At 36.6% G+C, this 12,074-nt stretch overlaps 1 protein-coding gene across 1 annotated transcript; it reads right to left on the reverse strand.

Annotated features, from left to right (window-relative positions):
- Positions 1-11,710, reverse strand: LOC110899579. The gene is made up of 16 exons (XM_022146460.2): positions 11,554-11,710; positions 7,895-7,990; positions 7,717-7,815; positions 6,370-6,519; positions 6,076-6,216; positions 5,504-5,596; positions 5,289-5,381; positions 5,060-5,188; positions 3,969-4,151; positions 3,719-3,838; positions 3,518-3,616; positions 2,825-2,947; positions 2,205-2,297; positions 1,977-2,105; positions 1,619-1,682; positions 1-635 (listed from the first exon to the last, which is right to left on the reverse strand). The coding sequence occupies exons 1-16, from the start codon at positions 11,638-11,640 to the stop codon at positions 223-225; spliced, it is 2,112 nt and encodes a 703-aa protein (XP_022002152.1). The 5' UTR covers positions 11,641-11,710; the 3' UTR covers positions 1-222.
- Positions 11,711-12,074: the final 364 nt, after the last annotated feature.

Consider the following 12,074-nt stretch of genomic DNA (forward strand, 5'->3'; position numbering starts at 1 on the left):
TTTCCATCAGTCATACTTGATATTCAAACCTAAAACTCGGGTTTTCTCATGGACAAATGATACAAAGTTGGTTCATTATTTATACATCATCAAACACCCATTACATTACACTACTCATAAAAATCCTGATTTAAGTTAACCATAACTTCATAATAATCAGATTAAACTAGATAATAACATCACTAACCACCGAGAAACCCGCACCCCATCCATCACACATCATCAGTTCACCTTGGTTGGAGTCTCATTCTTTTCCTCCTGAAAACTACCTCCTGACATCGGTTGACCATTATACAGTATTTCATTTGCAAGCGTTTTGACCGCAAAGTCAATGCACTGGTCCGTCCAAGTATCGTCCTCTGGAATCTCGTAAGACATGTTGCCATCATCAGCGGGTTGTTTTTCCAGATTCACCCATGACGCCTGCTTTGCTTGGCCTGGCCCATTGCCTTCAGTGGCACCTGCATTTGTTGGGTTAGGCCCCGGAGTTATTCCCTTTTGCCGTTTTGATGTTCGTGTAGGTGTGCTGGCTGCGGGACTGCTTTGCTTTTTTACCCTGGGGGACACTCGGTTTGTGTTGTTCGCGGGGATGCTATTCTTTTCATGGTTTTCAGTTGACGCGTCAGCTTCTTTGTCTGTTATGACAACGAGTCGATGTGAGAACCGGATATTTTGTAATAAAAGGGTTAATACCATAAGAAGTTTTTTAAAAAAATCCCCACCGTTGACTATACTTTCTACTTGTTAACAAAAAGTCTCTCAACCTAATTTTGGTATATAAAATTCCGTCAACTTGTAAAAAATATACGAAAAAGTCACTAAGCTGATTGTTGTATATTAAACTCGCTAAACTTGTCTAGAATGCATGAACTTCTGAATATTCCTTTTTTATAACATTAACATGTTAAGATTATATGATTTTTGTTTGCAAAAATGCTGAATGTCACTTTATCATTTTTTTAGAGTAAATTGCCATTTTAGTCCCTGAGATTTTGTCCAAATTGCCATTTTAGTCCAAATAGTTTTTTTTCTCCTCTGGGTCCCTGACTTTTCCTTTTTCTTGCCATTTTGATCACATTGCCTAACTTAGTCTAAAAACCAGGTTATAATCAGGGGTATTTTTGGCATTAAATTATTATGAGGTTTATAAATTATGTTGTAAACTACCCTGGTTATCACTACACAACAGTTATGCCAAAAATACCCCTGGTTATGACCAGATTTTTAGACTGAGTTAGGTAATGTGATCAAAATGGCAAGAAAATGGAATAGTCAGGGACCTAGAGAAGAAAAAAAACTATTTGGATTAAAATGGCAATTTGGACCAAACCTCAGGGACTAAAATGGCAATTTACTCTTTTTTTCTAATAAATTTAAGAGTTAACAAGTCATTACTTACTCTCTTTTTTTTAATAAATTTAAGAGTTAACAAGTCATTACTTACTAAAAATTTCAAGAGTAGGCTCATTTTAGATAATGTTAAGGACTTTAATACGCAAAATTACGGGACTTTTTCATGAAAAATGAGAACATATATTGGGTTTTAATGATATTAACCCATAATAATGCGATAAATTAGCATCTAAAGTGAAGATTTGAATCCTTTTTCATCCCTTACCTTCAGAGAGTCCTTTCCCCGTTGTGGGTTTCGCTGGTTTTTGCACACCATTTGTAGGTACAAACTGCAAAATAAAACATCCAGGTCAACTAAGAGCTCCCCCAGTAATTTTTTAAAACATTTCGTGTCGCGCATGATTACAAAATTATATTAATTCAAAAAAAACTAACTTCTGTAACAACTTCCGCCCAGAGCCCACTCTCCCCGGGCGCCCGAATTTTATTTTTAAATTATATTTTAGGGGCCCATTTTTTAATCGCCCCAGGCCCCGGATTTTCGGGGATTCTTGGGAACGGCCCCGCTCGTTTACTTTAGCTTTGACCCGTTTGACCAGATAACTAGTAAGTGGAGGACTTACAACTTCTTTTCCGTCTTTATCCTTAACTTTTGGTCTAATCGCACATAAGCTCACGTCACCGGTGTCCAAAAAGCGCATAGCATCCAATTTGGAGCGAAAGATATAGCCAGACACAGGGTCTGTGTAGAACTGCATAATACACGATGATAAATTTGCAAAAAGGTCTTTTAGTATTAGGTTTCAAAAATTAATAAAAAAGTAAAAAAAGAAAAAAAAAAACTTAAGTACCGGATCGCTTCTTTTGTGGGTTGCATATATCTTAGTTCTGATTTCTTTTATCCACCCTGGCGGCAACCCATCTGCTGCTGATGTTGTGATAACCTAGACATTGTTCCCAATATCAGGATAGGGGTGCTAAAAAATTCCGGATCTGAAACCGAATATGAAATATCCGAACATCCGTATCTGAAATATCCGTAACTCCACATCCAAAAAAATGGGATAATCCAAATTTTTGGATCCGGATTCGGATGTGGATATCTAAAAAGTTCGGATAATGAGATTTATCCGGTATCTGAAAACTAAAAAATAGTAAAAATATATTATATAATTACTGTGTTTAGTTTATATATGGTAAAAATAGTAAATAATCAGATTCAGATGTGGATTTATGAACGCTTTTGTTTTTAATGTTGGAAATTTGGAAAATTGAATACAAGTTCCAGTTTTAATCTATGTACGAAACAAATTTTTTATTTATAAATTCGGTTAAGATATTAAAATCCGTATCCGAAACCAGGTAATCCGATCTCGAACGGAGGCCATATCACATCAAAAACAGGAAATTAAAAATATAAACAAAATAATAATATATTTAGCATTATTAGCAAGGGAAAAAAGGAACAGACTTCTTGGAAATCAGAGTCCTGGGTTTTGTCATCATGCTTCTTTCTCCCTCTTTTGGGGCGTTTGGCGTCAGCAGATGTCGGGTTTGGGGATGAATTAACCGCAGCCGTCGAGGTTGTACTTTCCTTTAGAATTGAGACATACATGGAGTAATAACATGTCAGGGTACCAAAAGTAACAAATGAAAATAAAATTATGCTAATTTAGGGTTGTAAATGAACAAAACGTTCAAAGACCTGATAGCAAATAATTTGGTGGGAAGTTCGTTTATTTGTTAAACAAATTAACATGAAAAAAAATTATTTCGTTTATTTATATAAACGAACATGAACAAGTTTCTCAATAGTTCATTTATGCCTATGGTGCACCGTTCTATTAATTTATGTACATATATTATGTACAAGTTATGAAGCGAACAGAAAAAACATTATTTTCTTAACAAGCAAAAAAGAACAAGTAAGTTCGTTCGTTCGTTCATCTAAGTGTTTGCGTTCGTTTGTTTATTCAAACTTAAAAGAAACGAACAAGCCATTTAAATCATTTAAAATAAAAAAAAATGGGAATAAATGGGTAGATTTGGATTAATTTTTTAATATATATATTTGCATAAAACCTCTTAACTAAATCATTTAAATTCAAAAGGTTAGGTATTACGGAAATGATACAATATATACACCAACAGTATAGGAACTTACCTTTCTCTTTGCGGAGTTGCTGCTACTGCCACCGGCAAGATAGTTCAGCACTTGCGGCTTTGAATAGAACCTTTTCCCACTTGCAAGTTCCTTGAAAACCTTCAACAGCATAACATCGGTTACAATCAACCAAAAAATCATATCCTAACAAGACGACGAAAAACACAGTGTTTATAACATTTTCGCTATATTTATGATTACCTTAAATTTCATTCCGGAATTTTTATACTGCACTTCCACAGACCATCCGTCAGGTAGCCAATCAGACTTTTCTTTGTCAGACACACTGAAAACTCCTCCACTTATAGAGCGAATCGGTTTCTGAATCACAAAAATATTTTTCTTTTATTTTGTTTTGCAAAATATACATGAAAATTGCCGTATACATTATTATATAATAAAGTCCATGATAAACTGAAGATAAATCGACCCAAAATAATTTGTGGCTTACCGGGCTCTGTATACCGCTTTCGTTTGTTTCCGGCATACCACTTTCGTTTGTTTCCGGTATACCACTTTCGTTTGTTTTCGACTCTTCTACAAAGCCATTTGGTACCTCTTTGGGAGTTTCAGTAACTTTGGATGGACTAGGTGTGGTCAAATCTTCCATACTCAAAGTCAAATTCTCATCATGCTGAACGGACACAGAATTTAGTTGGATTAAGTTAACAGCGATAAGTAAAAAAAAATAGTAAAAGTACAGATAACTCAATTAGCAAAAATATATAAAATGGGTTAATAATCGGGGTGTCCAAAAGAATCCGGATCCGAAACCAAATCCGAAAGATCCGAAAATCCGTATCCGAAATATCTGAAAATCGGATAATCTGAATTTTCGGATTTCTAAAAAGTTCGGATAATTGGTATCCAAAAACTAAAAAAAATAGTAAATAATCGGATTCGGATGTGGATTTATGAATGTTTTTTTTGTTTTCGATGTTGGAATTTTTGAAAATCAAATACAAGTTTTTTTTAATATAAGCACAGAACGGATTTTTTTTTTTTTAAATTTGGATATCCATTTAAATATCCAAATCCGATCCGAAATTTCTGATATCCAAAATATTTAGACATCCGAAAACCGGATAATTCGATCTTGAACACCCCTAGTTAATAACATAAAACAACAACGTGTAAAAAATACACGTAAGAATTAGTAAACTAGTTTTTGCATACTAATGTCCCTAAACTTGTATAAGATGCACATACTTAGTTTGCTAACAATGAACACAAAGTCAGAAGTACGTGCTTTTAGACAAGTTAGGGACACAGACACTTCAATATACAAAAATTAGTTTACTGATTTTTTACGTGTATTTTATACACGTTGCAAGACTTTAATATACCAAAAGGTCCAAAACTAAGTTGATACTTTTTAGTTAAAAATAAGAAAGTATAGTGGTTTTTAACTTTTATGGCATTAACCCTTCAAAACAATGAAATAAAGATCAAGATAACTAAATATATCCAACTTTATACGGCCAACCTTTAAAAAGAAGAAAAATTCAGTGATATTTATGACGAAATGCAATTAAAACTTACAATGTCGTCATTATTCACACCCCTTATGAGTGGTTTCATGACACATTTCCTTATATCTCCAGATTCCAGATAGCGCAAAGCATCCTTTTTCGAGAAAAAAGCGTATTCACTCAAAGGGTCTAGGAAATACTGCACCGAGACATCAGACATATAATTATACAACATTGCATTATAAAAGAAGATATTGGGTATAAAATTTATAAATGAAAAAAAAAAAAAAACTATTTACCGGATCCTTTTTACCAGCGGGTCCATGTTTTCTGACTCTGACTTCTTTTATCCATCCCGCTGGCAATCCTTCTACAGGAGTCCTTGAGAAGACCTATATATTGATCCAAAAGTCGAATCGACATATAAACTTGACATTTGACAAACAGGATATTCAAACATACGAACATGATATTGGTGGTGGTGGTGGGGGGGGGGGGGAGTTACTGAACAAACCTCATAGTTAGAGGAGAAGCGGACGCTTTCTTTCTTTCCGCTTATAGTCTTCTTGACTTGAGTGGTGTTAGGCTCTGTAGTGGATTTCTCTTGCTTAAAGAGTTGAGGTACATGTTAGCGGCAATCAGTCAGTTAACCAAACTAATGTAGGCAGAATTAAGACGGGCCTTTTGGGTTGTGGGCCAAAATAGTTCGAATGGGTCAAAATATGGGGTATTAAAAAAAATTCGGATCCAAAACCGAATCCGAAATATCCAAAAATCCGTGTCCGAAATATCGAATATCCCAAAATCGCTTAATCCGAATTTTCGGATTCGAATGTGGATTTTTATAAAAAGTTCGGGTTGAGGTTAGTAGTAATTAATTACTTAGATAGCAACTGCAATCGGTTTTGTATGTCCTATATAACCACAAGTTTTAACTATTAATAAAAGAAATATATTCTGTTTTTCTCACTTTTTAAAACATTCAGCCCGTTTCCCATTAAGCTAACTTATTTATTCGACCCGTTTGAGATACACACAACCCAAATCAACCCATGTAAAACCAGATTAAATGAGAAAAGGGAATACCCAGGCTGATATCGGGGTAGCGCTGATAGGTTCAGTGAATGCTTCTTTCTGTACATCCGCACTACCGTTTGTTTTCGCAAGAAAATTCATAACCTGTGGCTTTGAAAAGAACTTCTGTCCACTTGCAGGATCTGTGTAGCACTACAATAACAGAATCGTAAAATTTGCCGTGAAAACTCCGGTCAGGAAAAAAAAACATTTGGTATTGTTAACTATATTATCAGTCAAGAAACATGATATTTTGTAACTGTTTCTTCCGATTTTAAGTTGATATATCTTTTTTTTTTAATTTACCTTATATTTCATTCCGCTACTGTTACCACCTTTTCGAACCTTCACTTCCACAGTCCACCCTTCAGGTAGCCAAGAATCTCTATTATCTCTTTGAGATGATAACGGCTCAGAGGAAGATCCATCTCCAGCTAACATGTCTTCAGATAGATCCTATAATAGATACCATAGAGGTAAGCCGAAAAACTGGATAACCGAACCATAACCGAAATAACCAAACCGATCAGACCACTCATGGTTCGGTTATGAATTTTTATAACCGACTTTTGTGGTTCAGTTATGGTTATATGTGTATAAATAACGGAACCTTTATTAAAGCCAACCTTTATATAATTTTAGTTTTTATAGAGTAAATTACAAAAATCGTCCTTTATGTATGTCAATTATTGCAAACTGTGTCCTTTGTCTTTAATAATTACAGAAAACGTACCCGATGTTTGCAAACCCTTGCAAGTTATGTCCTTTAGCCCTAACTCAGTTAATTTTTTGTGGTTAAATCTGACCAAATGGACCTCACATGAGGGTATTTTGGTCATTTTACTCTCATGTGGGGTCCATTTGGTCAGATTTAACCACAAAAATACCCTCATGTAGGGTCCATTTGGTCAGATTTAGCCACAAAAATTAACTGAGTTAGGGCTAAAGGACATAACTTACAAGGGTTTGCATACATCGAGTACGTTTTCTGTAATTATTGAAGACAAAGGACACAGTTTGCAATAAGTGACATACATAAAGGACGATTTTTGTAATTTACTCGTTTTTATATATCGGAAAAAAAATGTTACACTCTTTTTAAAAAGAGTTAAATGCCATTTTAATCCCTATGGTTTGGGCCATTTGCCAGTTTAGTTCAAAGGTTTGAAAAGTTATGTTGTTGCATACGAAAGTGAAGTTTTTCCAACAAAATATAACCAAAACGTTTATAAAGATAAACACGACGGCCTTGCATTACAGCGAGTCGGTTTAAACATAGTAAAAAACACGTCGCAATGGTGTATCTACAGATGAGCGCCATACGGCTTAGCAAAACCGAACGGTTTAAAAAAATGTTTAAAACAACCGGTTGGTTTATTAGCTTGAAATTGATCCACGTCCAAAATCAGCGGTTAACCAACCGTCAACCAAATTAACAAACAATATTTTTATATAACTGAAACGTTTTTTACTGAAACCGATTTGTAATGAAAATAAAAAAAAATGAAACATTGGTTATAGGTTTGGTTTTGACCCCTAACCGATTAACCGAACACACACATGCTCACCCCTAATAGATGCGTATAAATATAATGGTAAAAATGCATTTAACCAATGACTTGAATAGGTAAAGACCGGTTTAATAGTTAATACCCTGGAATGGGATTTCCTGTTGCTAGTTCTCGGTGTCAGTTTTGTAGGCCGAGCGTTGAGGTCCGGAGATAAGTTTGTAGTTGAGTCATCGGCATTTTGCTGAACAGAAAATAGGAGTATTAGAATGGTAGGAGTTAGAAATATGTTAAAGTGGAGGCTTGCAAAATGTGGGAATTACAGTGTTCGCAGTGTCTATGCTTTTGCCGGTCTTCTTAAGATAATCAAACACTTCCGCCTTTGAATAGCATGTCTGTCCTTCAGGATCAACATAACACTGCAACAGCAACAAGATCAAAATGATTTTTTTTTCAGTTTAAACTTAAATGATAATGGATTCTTTTACACCGATATATCGTACTCTCTCGACCAGGTCATCATAAGAAATGCAATGCAAAATCCTAACTTTGTAATGTACTTTGAGTTGATGTGATATGAAGGTGATTCAATAGCTAGCACTAGGGCTGTGAACGAACCGAACGTTCAGCGAACAGTTTTTGAATCGTTCGGCGGGAAGTTCTTTTTATGTCCGTTCGTATAATAAAAGAACAAACACGAACAAGAAATTCGGTTCGATAAGTTAAACAAACGAACATGAACAGAGGTTGCGTTCGTTCGTTTATGTTCGTGAACGTTCGGTAATGTGTTCATTTTTTGGTTTTAGATTTAAAAATTTGAAACCGTAGTTATACTATACGCCTCCGCCAACATCCCTTATTTGACCATTTCAATTTTAGTTTGCGATAAAGCTTGACAAGCCTCTTAATTTTTGTGTTAATTTTTGCGATAAAGCTTGACAGCCTCTCTATTCCTACGGGGTAGAGGTAAGGCTGTCTACATCTTACCCTCCTCAGACCCTACCTTAGCTTTGCTATTGGTGGGATTTACTGAGTATGATGATGATGATGATGTTTATGATAATTATGTCAACTATGTTCAGATAGTTATGTTAGGCATGGGTTCTTCGTAATCTATCTTTTTGATGAAAAATGCATATTTTATTTTAAAGAGAATATATAACATTCGTTTATGTTCATCAACCTGTTCATTTACTTGATAAACGAAAACGGACAAGAAATCTAGTTCGGTAAGCGTGCGTAAACCGTTCATAAAATGTTCATTCCCTAATGAAAGAACCTTCGTGTTCGTTTACACCCCTAGCTAGCACATTCATACTTATTTGACCATTTCAATTTCAGTTTGCGATAAAGCTTGACAAACCTCTTAATTTTTGTGTTATGTTTATGATAATTATGTCAACTATGTTCAGATAGTTATGTTAGGCACGGGTCCTTTGTAATCTATCTTTTAGATGAAAAATGCATATTTTATTTTAAAGTGAATACATAACATTCGTTTATGTTCATGAACATCTTCATTTACTTGATGAACGAAAACGGACAAGAAATCTAGTTCGGTAAGCGTTCGTAAACCGTTCATAAAATGTTCATTCCTTAATGAACGAACACTTCGTGTTCGTTTGGTTCGTTTACAGCTCTAGCTAGCACATTCATACTTGGACAAGCCGACAAGGACATAGGCAAACGGGCTACAAAAAGGGCATAACTTATTAACTTGGGCTACGTCCGGAGTTATGGGCTCATCATGAACCGGAAAGTCTCAACGAGCTAGATCTTAACTCGTGACCGAATTTCAACATGCCCTGGTTTCAGACTCAATTAGGGCTGTAAACGAGCCGAGTCGAACCGAGCTCGACCCAGCTCGAGTTCGGCTCGAACTAAATTCGAGCTGGCTCGGCTCGAGCTCGAAATTCAAATCGAGCTGGGATTTGAGGCTCGAGTTCGACTCGATTAAAATTCGAGCTAGCTCGGCTCGGCTCGATCTAGCTCGAACTAACAAAAAACCGCAAAATTTACTAAATAAAAAGACCTAAAAATGAATATTTTCATATACTAAGGGCCATATATGCAATTTAAATTAACCAAATGGCTAAATATGCAAGTATAAATAGTTAACTCACATTGTACATTATAGGGGGAAATACTCCCTTAGTTTTTATCTTTTGGGCGATGTGGGACAAAAAATGAAGGATGTAAACCTTATCGAGCCGGCTCACGAGCTCACGAGCCGAGCTAGGCCAAGCTCGAGCTCGGCTCGTTTACAAACCGAGCCGAGCCGAGCTAGCTCGTTTACAACCGAGTCAATTTCGAGTCGAGCTATTTTCGAACTTTTTTCGAGCGAGTTTCGAGCGAGCTGCGAGCCACGAGTTTTTTGAACACCCCTAGACTCAATGGTTTTTTTCTCATTTTTACGAGTCTCTTATACAATAACATTGGTGTCAAACTTGCATAAGCAAATCATCATCATCATACTCAGTAAATCCCACCAATTGCAAAGCTAAAGTAGGGACTGAGGAGGGTAAGATGTAGACAGCCTTACCTCTACCCGTTAAGAATAGAGAGGCTGCTTCCAGTGAGACCCCCGGCTCGATAGTAGTTTTGCATCAAGCATTGGACATAAGGCACATAACACTCAACAATTAAGACAAAAGCCGATTAGTGCATGTACCCCCTTGTCTTTCGGTTATCAACGCCACCACATGATGCATGATTAACCATCCCCCTCTTTTAACGTTATTTTCACGAAATTAGTAAAATAACGTTAAAATTAGTGCACTTTCACTTTTGCCCCCCGAGCGTCCACACATATATACATTATATGCGCATACCGCCAGCGGGGCGTATTGCATAAGCAAATCATAACATTAATAAAAACATTTCATTACCCGAATCCTATTCAATGAAAATGGTTAATTTACCAATTAACTTTATTGGGTTGATGTGACAAGAAGCCGATTCAAGAGCTAGCAGACTTGTGCCAGACTGCCAGCCTGACACATGCAAACGGGCTACAAAAAATGCCCAACTTAACAAACAAACAAACAAACAAATATACCCAATAAAATCCTACTTAAAAGCCAATTCAAGAGCTAGCCAATGTGAGGCTAGCCCACCTGACAGAGGCACATATCTCTTAGATGGATGCAAGGGAAAGTAATTAACGATTTTGGTGTAAAGCAGAGTAGAGTAACATTTGTCGTTAAAAGAAAACCCTAGACCAACCTAGGCAAATGGGCTACAAAAAGGGCCCATTATAGCTAAGTGACTATTTTGTAGGGTTGAGGATGATGGGATTTAGGCAAAGCTTTTCTCCTTCCTTGGCAAATGTGCTATAAAAAGGACCCAAAACTAGGGATGAGCATTGTACTCGTTCGGAACCGAACTGGTACCGGTACCGAAAAACGGAGAAAAGTGGTACCGGTACCAGTGTTTTACCCGTAAGTACCGGTACCAAAAAATGGAGAAAATGGGTACCGGTACCGAATATACCGGTTCAGTACCAGTCGGTACCGGTACCAAATGTTCGTCCCTACCCAAAACTACAAAGAAATAGTAAAATCCCACTTATAGCAGCTAGCTAAAAAGCTACCATAAGTGGGATTTTACTAACCTTGCCTCCATCCCATCCCCTTAGCCAAAAAAAGCCCAACCTAAAAATTAGCATAACTCAGGCTACATCCGGAGTCACAAACCCCACAAGTAATGGATGGAAACGTGCCGGATCCGAACCCGCAACCCAAATTCCATCATCCGGATCCCCAATTTCATACCCAACACCTTTTCCCCATTTTTACAACTTTCGATTCAAAAAAAAAAAAAAAAACTTATCAGCTGGAAATGGAAATCAATTAACCAATCACACTTCAGATCACATGCAAGTAGTCATACCCCTAAATGATCAAGCTCAAACCAACAATAATCTAAACAAAATAGAACACAAAAACCCTACTAACAAACCAAACCAAACCAACACAATTACCTTAACAGTTCTTCCATCGATCTTTCTAATATTAACCGTCCAGTCAGCCGGCAGCCACTCCGGCCAGTCATCGGAACCACCACCCATTTCCGGTGAAAACACTGAGATCGTATCGAAGTGCTAAAAGGACCTAAAAACAACTAGTAAAAGCATATGGTCTTGTACTTGTTTATCTAGGACAGAAGTAGGTGTAACGGACAAAAATAACTGCCACGTGTCCCTGCTTAACCGACACGTCAGATTACATCGGATGTGTTTTTTAGTTTTTACTACTTTAAGGGAACCCGGGGCGGTCCCGTGATGAAGCCCGAGCACGCGTGATGGGCCGATTGTACACCGCCGCCGCCTAAACTAAAACGCGTGGTAAAGTCCACGCGTGTTGTGTATAACGCGTTAATTTTGAAATATATACGTTAATTTGACCGTTTTGTTTGATAATTACCCCATATATTTTTTATATAAATACCCCATATATCTAAATAAACTCAAAAACCTTTCAACAATTTTTACACCAAAAATTC

This window comes from Helianthus annuus, chromosome 13, assembly GCF_002127325.2.
Source record: "Helianthus annuus cultivar XRQ/B chromosome 13, HanXRQr2.0-SUNRISE, whole genome shotgun sequence".
Taxonomy (NCBI): Eukaryota; Viridiplantae; Streptophyta; class Magnoliopsida; order Asterales; family Asteraceae; genus Helianthus; species Helianthus annuus.

Excerpts from the sequence above, each read along its gene's own strand:
- LOC110899579 (XM_022146460.2), bottom strand. The coding sequence starts at position 11,640 with ATGGGTGGTGGTTCCGATGACTGGCCGGAGTGGCTGCCGGCTGACTGG. Across the intron at positions 7,991-11,553 it reads TCGATGGAAGAACTGTTAAG|TGTTATGTTGATCCTGAAGG; the intron begins GTAATTGTGTTG and ends TTGCTGTTGCAG. Across the intron at positions 4,152-5,059 it reads GTGTGAATAATGACGACATT|CATGATGAGAATTTGACTTT; the intron begins GTAAGTTTTAAT and ends GTGTCCGTTCAG.